The 16,060-nt window shown below is 25.6% G+C and overlaps 1 protein-coding gene across 1 annotated transcript; it reads right to left on the bottom strand.

Moving 5' to 3' along the window:
• Nucleotides 1-7,185: 7,185 nt before the first annotated feature.
• On the bottom strand, nt 7,186-9,191 carry LOC124945597. Its single transcript, XM_047486060.1, has 5 exons — nt 8,765-9,191; nt 8,350-8,685; nt 7,955-8,264; nt 7,811-7,879; nt 7,186-7,733 (listed from the first exon to the last, which is right to left on the bottom strand). Exons 1-5 carry the CDS (start codon nt 9,020-9,022, stop codon nt 7,597-7,599), a joined length of 1,110 nt encoding a protein of 369 aa, XP_047342016.1. The 5' UTR covers nt 9,023-9,191; the 3' UTR covers nt 7,186-7,596.
• Nucleotides 9,192-16,060: the final 6,869 nt, after the last annotated feature.

The following is a 16,060-nucleotide window of genomic DNA, read 5'->3' as shown; positions in this document are numbered from 1 at the left end:
TTAAATATATTATTTTAATATTTTAAATAACACTAAAACATAGAAGTATTACTAGGACCGGAAGAATAATCGATTAAAATAAAACGCTATACAACCGATTTTCAAAAACCAACTTTATAAGTAGATATCGTTTTTAAAATGGGTGCGAAGAATGAAGCATGAAATCCTTTCCCGAGTATCACCAAACTACGAACTAAATAAAACTTTGATCAATATGTTTATACACGTATGTCAATTTTTATTGATTTTCAAAAATCAATTGACAACTTTATTTTAAAATAAATAATCTTCTAAATTAATTATGCTTAATTAATTTAAACAAATGAATTTCTAAAAATCAAATTTTACTTTGATTACCAAAAATTCCTGAATTATTTAAATATTGTTTACTTATACTAATATATTTATTTAATTGGCAGGTTGATTCGTCTTGTTTTAACTCTTCCCGTTTCTACAGCAACAACGGAACGAGCATTTTCAGTTATGAAGCTCGTGAAAACAACTTTTCGTAACAAGATGGAAGAAGAGTTTTTAACAGATTCTATGATTGTCTATATTGAACGAGAGCTGTCTGAAAACATTGATAATGATACAATAATTAAATAATTTTATTCTAAAAAGAATAGAAGGGCACAACTTTAATAATGTGTATGCTAAATGTTTTGAATGTACTGTTTTGTTTCATAATTTCATAAAGTAAATGTTCATACATCTTTTATTTTATATGTTTGAATTAATTAATTTATTGTATCAATTACAGGGGGAAAAAAACGGAGTATAGAAGGTTAATCTGATGTGCAAGTTGGAGTCAGCCCCAGATAATTTTTCATGGCTCCGCCCCTGTTATAACTATACCAAATTTTATTGGTTGATTATAATTGTTCCTCCTTAATATTACATTTGTAGTTTCAATCCTGCAACACACTAAAGTCTTACTATTATTAGGAATTCTCTAATGACTATCTTCTCAAGCTTAAACATTCTAAATGAGGATTTGTTTTTTTTTTTAATTGATACCATTATTCTGTTTTATTTGAACATTTCTTCAATATTTATTAGTTATTTGAGACTATAAAAAATTTAATGAATTATTGTAAGATTTGTTCCTAAAGACAACCAATCCGGAAAATTGAAGACTTTAGGATAGGGACAAGATTGTGAGTTGATTAATCATAAAAAAAATAAAAATGGTATCTTGAGAACATCATTAAACAATTTAGTTATCAAAGTAAAAATAATAATAATAATAAAAACAATTCATAGGGAAGAATTGACAAATGGAACTCAGACAAACAAAGAAAGGGAGAGGGAGGGAGAAAAAGGGCTTCAAATTAAATAAATTTGGAAGAAAACTGTCACAGGCCAAGATGAACAAGAAGAGTTGAAGTTGAATAAAATCAAAATAGTAAATATAAAATTTATAATACACAACCTAACAACTACCAATAATAAATAAGAAGTTGATCAATCAACAACCAATCCAAATACAACAAAATTCAAATAATTTTTTAGATGAACATGAAAAAAAACAAAAATGAAATTTTGCATAATTTGTCTTGAAATGGAAGAAGTATAGAAACAAAAACCTTGGCGGTATGATCAAAACCGTCCAAAGTGGGGCCATGTGTGCACAGCTGGCCGGACCCAAACACATGACCACCACATGCCCGCCGTCTCAGCCTCAGATCTCCGATTAGATTTAGACCCCCACCAATTTCCAAACCTAATTCAATAAATTATCAGATGATAATTTTATTTTATTTTATTTTTGATAAAGAATCATATACTAATTCCATATCAAACCAAATTTCCTATTTCATTTCTGAATTTTGATCCAAGTCATTTAGTGCATTGAATAAAATTTTGGTTTGTTACGTTTAAATAATCGCGACCACACAAGCGCATTAAATTGACATCTCAATGAGACTTGTTATTGTCATGTATTTTGTAGACTTGAATTGATATGGGTAGGGGTGAGCATTATGTGGTTTAATCCGAAATCCAATCCAATCCGAATCTTAAATACTAATTCGGATTGGATATTTCGAATTGGACTGAATCGGATCGGATTGAGATCGGATTGAATTAAATCGGATTGGATTAAGATTATCCAAACAATCTAACTAAAAATATATTTTTTAATTAATTTTTTTTAAATTAAATTTCTCTAAATATAATATATATTTTACTTATTATCACTTGACAACAATATTTTTTTATTTTTTTTTTATTATTATTATTATTTTTATTATTTTTTTCAGATTCAAATTTAATAATAATAAAAAATTTAAATTTTAAAAAAAAAATTAAAAACAATTGTTGACTAATTTCAATATGATATATATAAATATTTTTTAGTTTGAATTATCCAAATTATTTTCAATCCAATCTGTATCCGATCCGTATTAATTAGTAAAATGGTTTGGATTACGGATGGGATAAACTTAGTTTGGATTTAATACGAATCGGACAAAACGGATTGGTTTTACTCATTTGCTCACCTCTAGAAATGGGTTACAAAATTATTTTAATATAATATAAATAACCAAATAAAATAACTCTAAGGAGGGAATAACAATATTGAAGAAGAACCCAAAAAAAAGTGTCAATGTCACTTATCACTTAAATATTTCAATTTGAAGTATCATTAAAAACACTTAGAATTGAAGTAGGTACTATGTTAATAAGTTAAAATTCTTAAAAAGATTATATTTCAAGTTCATTGCACATAAACATAGATTCTCCCACTATGCATCTCATTTAAATTCAACTTTCACTATAGTAAACTTTTTACTATAAAATAAAATTTTAGGTCCATTTTGAATATATTGTGATACTTTAGGTCCTGTTTGACACTCTATATAAAGATTAATTATTAGTATTGATTATAATAAAAATGTGGAAGCAAAATGATGGGAACAAGACTTGTGAAGGGGAGATACCAGTATACTGCCTATAAAGATTCACAAGCAAAGATTTGCTGACCCCATTATTAAATATCTTGACCATTGAAGGATCAAAACCCAAATAGTGACAGCACCCACACAATATTCTAGGGAAACCAGATTAATTCCTTTTGAAAACAAAAATTTCATTAATGAGATTAAGTTTTGTTTTTCAATTTAGGAAATTATTTTTATTTATTTTATTTAAAAAGTTAACATGGTCCACACTCTAATTACTCACATTCAAATTTAAGACATTTAAATTGAAATTTGACATTCCATATATTAGACCCCGATTATTGATACTTGACTTACCATATAGGTTAAATTAAGTATTATTAAATTATTTGTGTATGAGTGTGAATATTATTCAAAGAATAAGATAATAAATAAAAAATAGTATTACAACTATTTCCCTATGGTGGTATCAATTAAAATTGAACATAATAGGTTAAATATCAAGCATCTTAGTCTAATCATCTTCTCAAAACTAAAAAGTCCTATAATTTAAATTAACATTCTATATGATGTTCATTAAATGAGTTTTTGAGAAATTAAGGGTTTCATGACTAAAATGCAAATAAAAAATTTAAGAGATAAAATTCTAAAAGTTGGTTTTAATTGATATTTAGGTTGATTAAAGATAATTTTTTTTTATTAAAAATGGTTTGTTGAATATGTATAAATCAACTAAAAGATCAAATAATTTCAGATAATAAAATATTACATTAATGTTTGACTTTATTCTCAGTGAATTGTTGTTATTGTTAAAATCAAATATTATATTAATCTTTTGTTCTCAAATAAATATTTAGATGTAAATTTATTTATTATATTTCATGAATATATACTAAATAGGATATTACATTTAAATTTTAAAAAAAACATCGATACATCGCATTCATTATTATAAGATACTATAATAAATAGAAAAAAAAAACACACATGAAGACAGCTCACTGCCTTCCATTCCATCCACTCATGCTTCCAAATTTAAAATATACACATAAGGACTTGTTTGGTTTGAACTATTTAGGGGAAACAATTTTTTTTTTTTGAAAGAGACATTTATTTTTTACCGATTTTGCCCATTGTACCCTTGTTGTCTCTTTCAAAAACAAATGTATCAGATATTACCAAATAAAATAAATTTATTAAAAAAAGAAAGAAAATATTATGTTATGAAGTAAATCCAAACAAGGAATAAAAAAAGAAAGTCCATAAGTCACAACACATTTGAATTTTGATTGACAACACACTTCCCCCTTAAGCTAACCAACCTGTTTTTTCCACTTTACACTCTTGCTTTAATTTTTTATTTTAATTTTTTATTTTCCCCACAAATCGTAATAAATAAATAAAACATAGTAATGTAATAATGATTAAAGTTATAGTTTTTTACAATTTTTTTATTTATTGGAGACTTAAATTTTTATTGTAAATTGAACTAAATAATAAATAAATAAATAATTAAGATTTAAAACCATGTATTTAGTAAAGACTATTTGCATTTCAATACACTTAGCTAGCTTATCAAATTCCTTGATTTTTATTTAAAAACTATTTTAGGTTTAATATAATATATTTTTTGGTGGAGTGTAATTTAAGTATTTTGATTGATAAAATATTAATGATGTGTTTTATGGTTATTTGTTTTTACTTACCCTTGTTAGAGATATTTAGTCATACTTGTCTTAAAATTTTTTAATAAAATAAAATAATCTCTTCTTTTTTTATTGTAATAATATTGTTAAATTAATATTTTTTTTAATCTAGAAAGTTATAATAATTTTCATATTTCTTACTCTCATTTTTATTTAAGAAATAATTTTAAGTTACCCGAGCTAAATATATTTAAAATTGATAATATTTGAAATGATAATTGAACTATGTCGTCAACTCTTACACTTAACCCACATAGAACTAGTCATGAGTATATTTAAGTAAAAATTTAAATTTAATGAATGAAATATATATATATTATTGAAGAATAGGCATATAAAATGAAGGTATTACATGTCCAACACAAATAGAAAGAGGGAGACATGTTTGTCTTATAAAATTAATTAATTTATTTATTTTTGCTAAACATAACTAATTATACAAAGTACTGGTTTAACCACTAATCCATAGTGGACCCCATAAGACTCACTCCATTGTACCTAGTTTGATTGTTATTGTCCCACACCTTATGGCCTACATTTTGGTTGATTAATTAGATATTTTATTTATTTATTATTAACTTTATAGATATTTTTTGAATATTATAATATAAGATCTGAATTTGAATTATTAATGAACCATTATCTATAAGCTTGTTTGATTGATCTTAAGTTAATTATTTATTTATAACCTTTATATTTACATTCAACCGTTTTCCAGGAGTCCTGAATTCGAATTCGTCATGCGCCAAGTTCATTGTCTGTTTAAATTATTAAATAAGTTTGCGAATTATATACTTAACCTGCGAAAATTAATCGCAATTCAAATGATAAGCGAAAAAGCGTTCTCAAAAATTTAAATTCGATTGATCCAATATATTTTTTATCAATTTATAAAAATAAAAATTGATTATTCATTAAAAAAATAAAAATTACTGAGATGTTGGTTCTACTTTTAAGAAAATGAAGATGGTCATATTAAAGAGAAAAGGAAAAAAGAAAAGAAGAGAAGATTTGATGCAAAAGAAAAAGTGGTGGAGACTGGACTAGAGAGTGAGAGGCTGACATTGGGGAGAGTAAGGTCTTGTTTGATAATGATTTTTGTTTTTCTTGTTTCTATAAATTTAGCATAAATAATATGTTTGGTATTTATTAGAAATCATGGATTAAAGACAAGAAGAAAGATTTTCAAAATATAAATTTCATTTTGATAAAAAGTGTATTTGAACTAATTTAAGCTCAGATTCTTATAGATATTTTGAAAACACTTTTTATAATTGAATATCTATTTGAATTTAAATAAATGATATCTATAAATTTATTTAGATTTTTTTTTCAGATTCTGATCTAGATATTATTTTAAATTAAATAATATTTCTAAAAATAACTTGATTAAAATAGATATTCATTCTTTTCTTAATAATGTTTTCCTTTAATTTCAAAAACTAGATCAAAATATATTTTCAAATGAGTTCATATATTTGGGGATGAGAAATGGATCTAGATATTAGATATAAAGTTACATGAACTTTATTTCAAAAAATAATAAAAAATCATATTTTTATAAAATAATTTAAAATTTTATTTTTTTTTCATTTACTTTTTATCTAAAAATAAGTTTCATTTAATTCAATCATCTATAATAACAGTAAAAATAAAATTATTTTTACATTTTACTTTCACAATTAAAAAGAAAAAGTTAAAAATCCCAAATATAATCAGTTAGATATTTGTTTTAAAACAGCTATAAACTAACATAAATATATTTGGATTGTTTTTTTAATTTTTGTATAAACTAACATAAATATATTTAGATTGTTTTTTATTTTTATATAAGAATGTTGGGTTAGATTCTGCTTTTGACACTTAATCATTTAACTAAAACATAATTTGTCGCCTAACGGTTTAAACTCGGGACTTTAGAGAAGTTAGGATATCCACCTTTGTTTCAACTTAAATTGTTCTAAATGAGAATGAAACTATAATATTCATTCTTTTAAAATCATTATCGACTCTTGAGTTATCTTATTAAGTTAATTTTAAATTTTATAATTAATTTTTTTACATTTTCACTTTTAGAATTAGTGATTGGGTATATATTCCAAACACAGATTTCATATATTATTGTACAAAAAAAAACAATTAACAAAATTTAAACAAAGATAATGACATGCCAAAACGTCCTAGAGATACAAGTCATAGATTGACAGCGAGAGGAGAGAGAAAGTAGCATGTTTGTGTTGTAGAAAAAGAAAATAAAAGTGAAAAATGGAAACAACCCTTTGCCAGACAAGCAGCAATACTAGTATTATTATTATTATTATTATTATTATATCCTCTTTTCTTTTCTTTTATATTCTTTTCTCCTTTAAGCTGTTTTAGTCAAAGTTAGGCCTTTAAAATCTTTAATCCCCCCTCGATTATTGCAACATGTAATGGAGCCCCATACCCATTTCCATTTCACGTTCTTCCACACCCCCAAGAGAGATAGATAGAATATATCAATTTCATCGTGCTACCCCCCACCTCAAAACTAAACAAATTCAAAATATCATTCTTTTATTACAAAAAAATATTAATAATAGAAATAAATTTAATCATTCATTAATTCTTCTTTAACTAAAAATAACAATGCCCAATACAATTTCCATATGAGTTCAAAAGAGGAAGAAAACAATGGTTGTGCAAACCATACAAAACATCACTCCCCCTTCCTTCCATTCCATCCCACCCATCTATTATATGATATGCTTCAAAACAAGCAAACCCTCCACTTCTTTTCTTATTATTATCATCATTATTATATTATTATTATCATTATAACTATCATTATTATACTAATCAAACCGCTCGCCTAAAACAAACAAAACCAATCTTCATCTTCTTCTTCTTCATCATCTTCTTCTTTTCTATCTGTCACTACTAACCCTAAAATCACTGGCTATTTCATTCATTCTTCAGTATTGTAGATACCCTTTTTTCCTTCTCCTTCAATAAGTCCATTCCTGTGGAAGTTGGATTTCTTGATTAACTGCGTGTTGCTGCTTCTGCTGCTGGAGTATCATATTGTTACGCCTCTGGGCCATCATTGCCATTTCCACCCCATTGCGATGTTTCACAGCAGCATCTGTTGTTACAAACATTAATGATGATGATGCAATACTAAAAACTAGGGTTAAATAAAATAGGTAAATGATTTCTCACCATATTGAGATTCAATGTTGAGATTCAGAGCCTGGACAACTCTCTCTGGAAGCAAAACTGTAGAGCATTCTGAATGAAACAAAACATTTATGAATATGGGTATAAACTAAAAATGCATAAAAGAAACAGGGGAAGAATGTTTACCGGATTTCCTGCGGTTTTCAGCAGGGGTATTTGCTTGCCGGGGCAAGAAAACACCAGTACCGGCGCGTTCAGGTTTTCCACCGGAGTTTCCAAGGAAAACAGCTCTCATACCAGAACTGGGTGGAGCTTGTTGAGATTGTTGAAGAGTCGGCCAAGCAGATGGGGAAAGCCCTAATGGACGGTTAAGATTCCTAACCCTGTTTTCGATTGCTTCACGGTGGATTTGTTGATACATGTTAGCAGTTTTCATCTGTTCCCAAGCAGTTAATGCTTGTTGTTTCATCATCTGCTGATGCTTCAACTGTTGAAACTGAAACAAGAAATCAAAAACGTGAGAAACAGAGAAGGAATGATGAAGATTAGGGTAAACGAGTGTAAATGAGAAGAATCATTACTTGTGCTACTTGAAGTTGCTTATAAGTAACAGAAGAATCATTATGGTAAAACCCAGGATTCAGCTTCTGTGATGAAGGAGGATTCTGATAATAACCACTCACATCTTCCAACATTCTCATCCTAGCAACCTCACCAGCAGCAGCAAATAACAGATCTCGAGCACCATCACTTCGATTATTCATCATAACAGGTACTGCACCAGCAGCCGCCGTCGCCGGCATCGGAATCGGCAGCGGCGGCGAAGTTACACGTGAAGGACAGTTTGGACTTATACATCCACAACCTCCCAAAACATCACATAAAGTAGATTGTGGAGAACCAGCCATACCCATAACCTAAATCCATAAAAAAACACATCTCTTAAGTCCAAAATCAACAAAAACAAACTAAAACAGAAACAAAATACAAACCCACCTTCTGATTCTCATATCCGAACCCAGTATCAGATTTCCAAAACACATCATTAAGCTTAGTCTGCGCCATTTTCCGATTCAATCCAGCAAGATAGTCATCTTCATCACTCTCAGTTTCCGGCGAGGTAAGACCGGAAGACGGCCAATCAAAAGGAGAGTAGAGTGCATCCTTCTTAACCTTATAGTCCATGAGTAAGTCACCGTCAGTAAGTAACTCCGGTAGAAGCCAAATCTCTCCGTTTTCAAATTCCTTCGCCATTAATAACTTCCAAGAAGAAAAGTGAAGGAAGTAGAAGAGACAGCGGAAGAGGATTTGATGATGATGAGTGAGGATTGCTGGTTCTGTAAGGTATAATAATTACTCTGTGCTTTGCCGGTGGCCCAGCAAAGAAGAGTGAGAAACAAAGATTATACAGAGCAAAGATAATTTGAGAGAGAGAGGCGGGTATTAGAAGAAGGGACTGCCTTTTTATATCAAAAACAGAGGAACCCTAATTACAGGTGTCAATTAAACTCACGCGTATAGATTAGGGTGTGATATTCACGCGCTAAATTTATAAGGAAATATAATAAGCCAGGTAGGATTCGTCAGATTGATATATCTTGTTATCAAGATTAAATCTACACCGTTGATAGTGCTTGCTGTGGGTTCCACTGACAACAGGCAGTTGGTTTTCCATGTGAACGTTTTCTTCAGAAAGAAATTGTGGGCTTCCAATTATGCCCTGTTTGGTTGTGAAATTAAATATATTATTTATTTTTTATTTTTTAGTTTGATTTTATGTTAATGGTATTAATTAATATAGACAATTTTAATTTTAATTTGAATTTGAATACACGTTTTTATTAATGATTTTAAATCTACAACAGCTATACCCTAAATCACAACATTAAATATATTTAATGTTTTTATTCTCTATTAAGTTTGATTTTTAACTTAACACTGAAGTGTATGTTTTGGAGGGAAAACGGTTCGTGTAGGAATTAAATATATTTTGATTTTGAATTACAAAAGTTATGGTCATGTTTGGTTTTGGTTATTTTGGATATTCTGAATATAGAATTATTTTGGATTATTTCAATTGTTTGATATTTGGTTATTTGAGATTTTCAATGAGTATTTTTTTAAAATATAAAAGCTTGATAGAAAAATAAGTTAATTTGTTTTTATTTGGTTAATTACTATACTATTTTTTTATTTAGATTTTATAAAAAAAAACATTATAGGTTGTTTGATTTTAGATTATTATTAAAATATTATTTATATTTAATATTTAATTTATAAAGTTAAGTAAAATAAATAAATAAATTGAATTATTAATTGTCTAAAGATAAATAATAATGTAATAAAAAAATTAGATTAAATTTAAATAATTACATATGAAACAAGCTTTTAGAGTCTTAATCAATAATATATTAGTTAATCATCCTTCAAATAATTAATAAAACATTTTAATTTAAAATATTTGTGTATTCATTATATATCTATACTAGTAATATTTATACTGGTATAGCTTAAATTAAGGTAATTATTTGAAAATTATCTAGTTATTCAAATAGTCTTAATTCTCTAATATTTTGAATTGAAAATATTATACAAGACCTAATATTTGTAATAGTCAAATACATCTGTCATATATTTACTTACTAAAATAATAATATTTACTAAGTTTACAATCAAATTTGACTAACTTCAATTTTTTACCTTTGTAAAATATTGGTTGTAAGAAAGAAATAAAGTTAACTGTACAGCACCATTGACAGATATATTTGACCGTTTGAACCTGTTGAAAATAATTTACAAATTGATTTTTCTTAGTAATTCTTTTATGTTCATTTTGTTAGCCAATAAAAATACAGAAACAATAAATAAAAGGTAACTGTATTTTTCTTTCTATTATTGGTTATTAAGGCTAGTTTCATTCTTATTCGGTTGAATTTACTCGTTAAACATTCGATTATATTTAATAGTATTAATCTTATTCGAAATTCTAACCTGGTTAGTTTAAATATGTTCAATTAATTGTTTTATTTTATTATTCTTATTAATTTTTAAATTATTAATTTTATTTATTAAAATTAGGAACGTTAATGAGACAGTTCAGGACGGGTAATGCATTTATCCTCCCACCCCGTTCCATTTTGGAGAATCCCCGCGGACACATTTTATACCATATTTAAAAAAATATATATATATATAATAAAATTATATAAATTTTTTATATAATATATATTGTTATTTATTGAAATTTTATACTATTATAAATAAATAAACTTAAAACTATTATAAAATATAATAAATAAATAAATATATTGATAATTTTATATATTTAATTTTGTATATATTATTCGGGATATAATCAAAATGAGATTGAGACAAAGACACAAATACCATCACCGTCTCATCCCCGATCAAGTCGGAGAAAAATCGTCCCAAACCGAATAATTCGGTTCGATTACCGCAGAACAGTTTCAAATTAACATCCTAGTTAAAACAATTAAATATAATATATTTTATTTTATTTATTCTCGATAATTTATGGTCTAACATTTGCACCAACTTAGTCAATTATATTTGAATAATCCACAACATAATGCATAAAATCTTGTTTGTTTTATTAATTTTCGTAAATAGAATTTAATATATATATATATATATATAGAGAATAACATCAATTTTTTTTAATATTTGTAATTGACAATCATTCCATTAGTTTTTATTTCATTTAAAAAATATACATTTTATTTCATTTTCATAATAAATACAAATAACAAAAATTTGAAACAAATCCTACTTTTAGAAGTGAGAGAGGACTTCTATGAATAAAAACAAACTTTATTGATCATCATTTTATTTACTTTCTTAATAACTACAATATTTAATTTATTAAAAAAAATATTTTATTATTATATGTTAAGAACTTATTGAGTTTGAGACTATTTAAATAAATATTGATTTATTTAAAAAATGTTAGAATGGTAATAATTTTTAAGAAATGAATTTTTTAATATAAATTTTAAAATATTAATATACAAAAATATTATTTGTTTAATATATAATATTTTAGTTAATGAAATAAATAATATGATTAATAAGAATACTTAAAAACAAAAGAAATTAAGTTTAAACAAACCTTAATTTATTGAAAGGATGTTGAGTGATAAATTTTAAAAAATGAGTTATTTTTTTTATTAATACTCAAAAGTATTAATATCTAATGATAAAATGATATTTTTAATATAAAAAAAAAAAACTAAAAAGATTTGACCAGATTACATAAGTCGTGGATTCAGCATTCACTCATATCGTCCTACTTCTAGATAGATTCATTTTTTAATCAGGTATAATCTTACGTTGCGAATGCTAATTTCACTTTTTAATCGTTTTCGTACCAGTCTTAAATCACTATATTTCTTTTTATTAATTCTTGGCTAGATTCCTTAAATAATGGGAAAGAAGACATTAACTAGGCATAGACATGCTATCGGAGTTTCGATCACTTAATACGAATAAGTGCACCATATATAGTATTTTTTTTAAAGACATACCTAATTGGTTAAGAGAACAATGCAACTCAAATAGAGTTCACATTAGACTTGTTAGTAGGTAAGGAAGATTTCAATGTATGTTTTATTTTCATTAGAACATGTTTTGGGAATTTTTCTTTAGTAACATTATGTCATTCTTACAAGTGATATCCCATTTAGGATTGAAAAATGTGTCATACGAGCACTTCAAAATTAAATAGATTATGTTTAGTCTCATTTCTAGTGAGACACTTATTTTGGAAAAAATAAGAGAAAAAAGATTTTTCATTTTTTTTCCAATAAGTTGACGACCTTACACCATTGGGATACATCAAATAAACTGGAGTACAATCTTCGTTACTAATGGAATCCAAATGATCTCGGAATTGATTAAAATATACTTTTAATTAATAGAGTCTATTACTTAAACGAAATTAAATTTTGTAAAATCATGTTGAATATTTAACAGTACATTTCGTACATTGCTAAAATCCGATCATTGTTTACCAACCAAACATGGTGTAATCAAATCTAATTCTCTCAATCCATTCAAATTCGATTCATGCGGATTCTTCCAACAACTCATTTTAATTAATGAGCTATAAGAGATTATAATGAATACAATTATATTTAACTTAAAAATTTAAGAAAACAACACCTAATACTTTAAATATTAAAAATAAATCACTTTATCAATTACTAAATTGAAATCGAATGTTTCCTAATTGAACATTAGTTTAACTATTGTTTCCAAAATGATATTGTTTGTTTTCAATTATTTTAATTGAATTGTCTACAACTTTTTTATTGAGAGTAAATTGAATTTTTTCTTTTAACTGCAAGTTTAACTAGTTTAACGGGTTGTTTCCAAAATATATTGTTTGGCGTTCAAATATTTTAGTTGAATTTAGTAAATATAATAAATATAATATTTTAGTAAATTATTATTATTTTTTTTTAGTGTCATTCACTTTCTCTAGTTCCTTTGGTTTGGAGCAAGGGGTGCCCCTGCCTTCGGATTCGGAACAACTGGTGCCTCGACTTTAGCCGTTTTCACACTTTCCTTTGGAATATCTGGTGTCTCGGCTTCAACCGCTTCCACACATTCCTTTAGATTTGGCGCAACTGGAGATTCTGCTCCTTTTAGATATAGATTAACCAAGACAACGAGTTCCACAACCTTCACTCCTTCATTAGGATTTAGATAAACCGTCACTAGTTCTTCGCCATATCCTCCTTTTGGGATGGCAACTAGTGCATCATCGTCTCATTTTGATGCATCTACTTTCGGATCATTTGCAATCTCAGTAGCGCTTGAATCTTCATCTGTTGCTACTCTAACTGAGACACCTTCCTCGCCTTTGGCTGGTACTCTAATTGTTTTATTTTATATTTTTAACTGAATTCTGAGGTTTAAAAGAATATATCCATAATCCCAATTAATTTTATTAACTATCCCAAATTTGATAATTTAGCATTTTTAAATATAATTTTTTTAATATATTGATTAGAATAATACAATTGAGGAGAAAATAGATAAATTATATTTAACTAAAGAGAAAATAGATACAATTATATTTAACTTAATAAAACAACACCTAATATTAAAAATATTAAAAACAAACCTCTTTCATTCCTTAAAATTGAACATTAGTTTAAGTGATGAGAGACACAAAATAATAATCCTGAATGCTTTTAAGGAGTTAATAATTATTTTTAATAAAAAAACTCAAAATGTATTAATATGTTTAAATAAAATAAAAAATAATAATTTAAAATAAAAAATATTTTAATATTTTGGTTAATAAATTTAGTGATATATGATAATGGATTGAAATAATGTTTAATTTTGTTTAAATTATTAAAATAATCCAAACAGGCCTCATATATTTTATTTATTTATTCTCAAACTAACTTAATTTATTATTCAAATTTAATTTTTATAGTTTTTTTTTAAAATTGGTTAAATGTCTACTCTGATATATATAAATTATTTAATCACTTTATTAAATAATAAAAATATTAAATAAATTTTATTTTATTTTTATCAAATTAAAATTTTAATTATAAAAAAATATTACAATAATTTAACAAATAAAAATCCCAAAATAACTAACATTTTCATCTGAATAATTTTTTTCTTTCAAAAAAGATTTAGCCCGTGTTTATTTTATTTTAAAATTTAATTTTAATTAAATATCACTTAATTTATTAATCAAAATACCTAATATTTTTTTAATATTTTATTATTATATATTAAAAATTATTATTTTATTAAAAAATATATACTTATTTAAAATAATTACAAATTAATATATTTTAAATAAACTTAAATTTATTTACATAAACTCTAACCAAACAACTACAAATAACTAAATATCTAAATATCAAACAAGTTATTATAAAAAAAAAAAAAGATCACATCAGTATCTATAATGATTTCGGCTGTTTGGGGACCTAAAGGTGGTGCATGGGCCCACAATAATAACGTTCATTCAAACACAACCTTATTTTGATTTTTTAAAAACAGTTACACATATAGGTTATAGTTTTAGTTTGAATTTTAAAAATTACCTTCAATTTTTTGGCGGGCTTTATAACTTTTTACCCACAGTATTAGTAATTTATTATTTACTACAATGTATTTTTTTTTTTTTAATTAAGAAAATAGTTGAAACGCGCGATTGATATTAAAGGTGAACGCGTGAGGCAAGTAAAAAAAAATATTGATGATGGTTTTGGGTGCCAGCGAGCAAATGAACTGGATAACAAACGCACTAATTACGGATTATAAATTGATTTTATTTAATAATAATAATAATATAATAAGTGTCCCCATTTTAATCCTCACGACCACTTTACAACTGAAAGTACTGAATCCCCTGATATATCTATTCGAATATTCTCTTCTAAATCTTTCGTTAATTAATTAGAATTTTAATGTTTTAATAATATATTTATATTAGATATAAAATAATTGTACTTAGGGTTTGGCAGTCTTTAGTCTTGTAGCATTTACTTTGGTGGGATTTCAGGCTGGGTTATTTTAAGAGTTTTATTATTTTTTAAAACCATATTGTTTTTATGAAAAATAAGTTATGTCAAGTTAGTCAAAATTTATAATTTATCTAAAATTGTTAAAGATTTTTAAACTTGTAAAATTCAGAAACTAGTAAAATTTATTCTAAAATAATATTAATTATATATTATTATGATTATTTTTATATAATTAATTACATGTGAAAGACTAATAATTCAAACACATGAAATGAGATCATTGTCATTGTCATTGTGATGAGTTTCCATAAATTAAAAAGTGAGGGTCATTTTATTGTATAATTCAGGTTAGTTTCTTAAATTAAAAAAAATAAATTTAAATTTTATTATTTTATTAAATTAACATTTTGTTAATCAATATTATATATCTCATGAATCATCTAACACATTAAAATGCTCGATTAATATTAATAAATAAAAGATATAATTTGTTAAAAATATGCTCAAACAAAATAGATATTGTAAGACCTGGAAATCCCTTCATTTTCTGGAGAGATTTTTAAAAGGCTTTATTTTAAATTTATTTATACTTGATTTGTGTGTAAAAAATATTTTATTCAAAAGATTTATAAAAAATGTATTTGAACATTTTAAAATTAATTATGGCACTGGTCTTATTTGGGATCACAAATCCCAAATTTGTAACGGATCTAATTGTATTAGTGTTTAGAATAAATTTCTTTTGTGTAATATTAATTGATAGGACCTCATT

This window comes from Impatiens glandulifera, chromosome 7 (assembly GCF_907164915.1).
Source record: "Impatiens glandulifera chromosome 7, dImpGla2.1, whole genome shotgun sequence".
In the NCBI taxonomy this organism is placed as follows: domain Eukaryota; kingdom Viridiplantae; phylum Streptophyta; class Magnoliopsida; order Ericales; family Balsaminaceae; genus Impatiens; species Impatiens glandulifera.
Note: the sequence above shows the minus strand (reverse complement) of the source record. Positions and strands in the feature narration are given on the sequence as shown.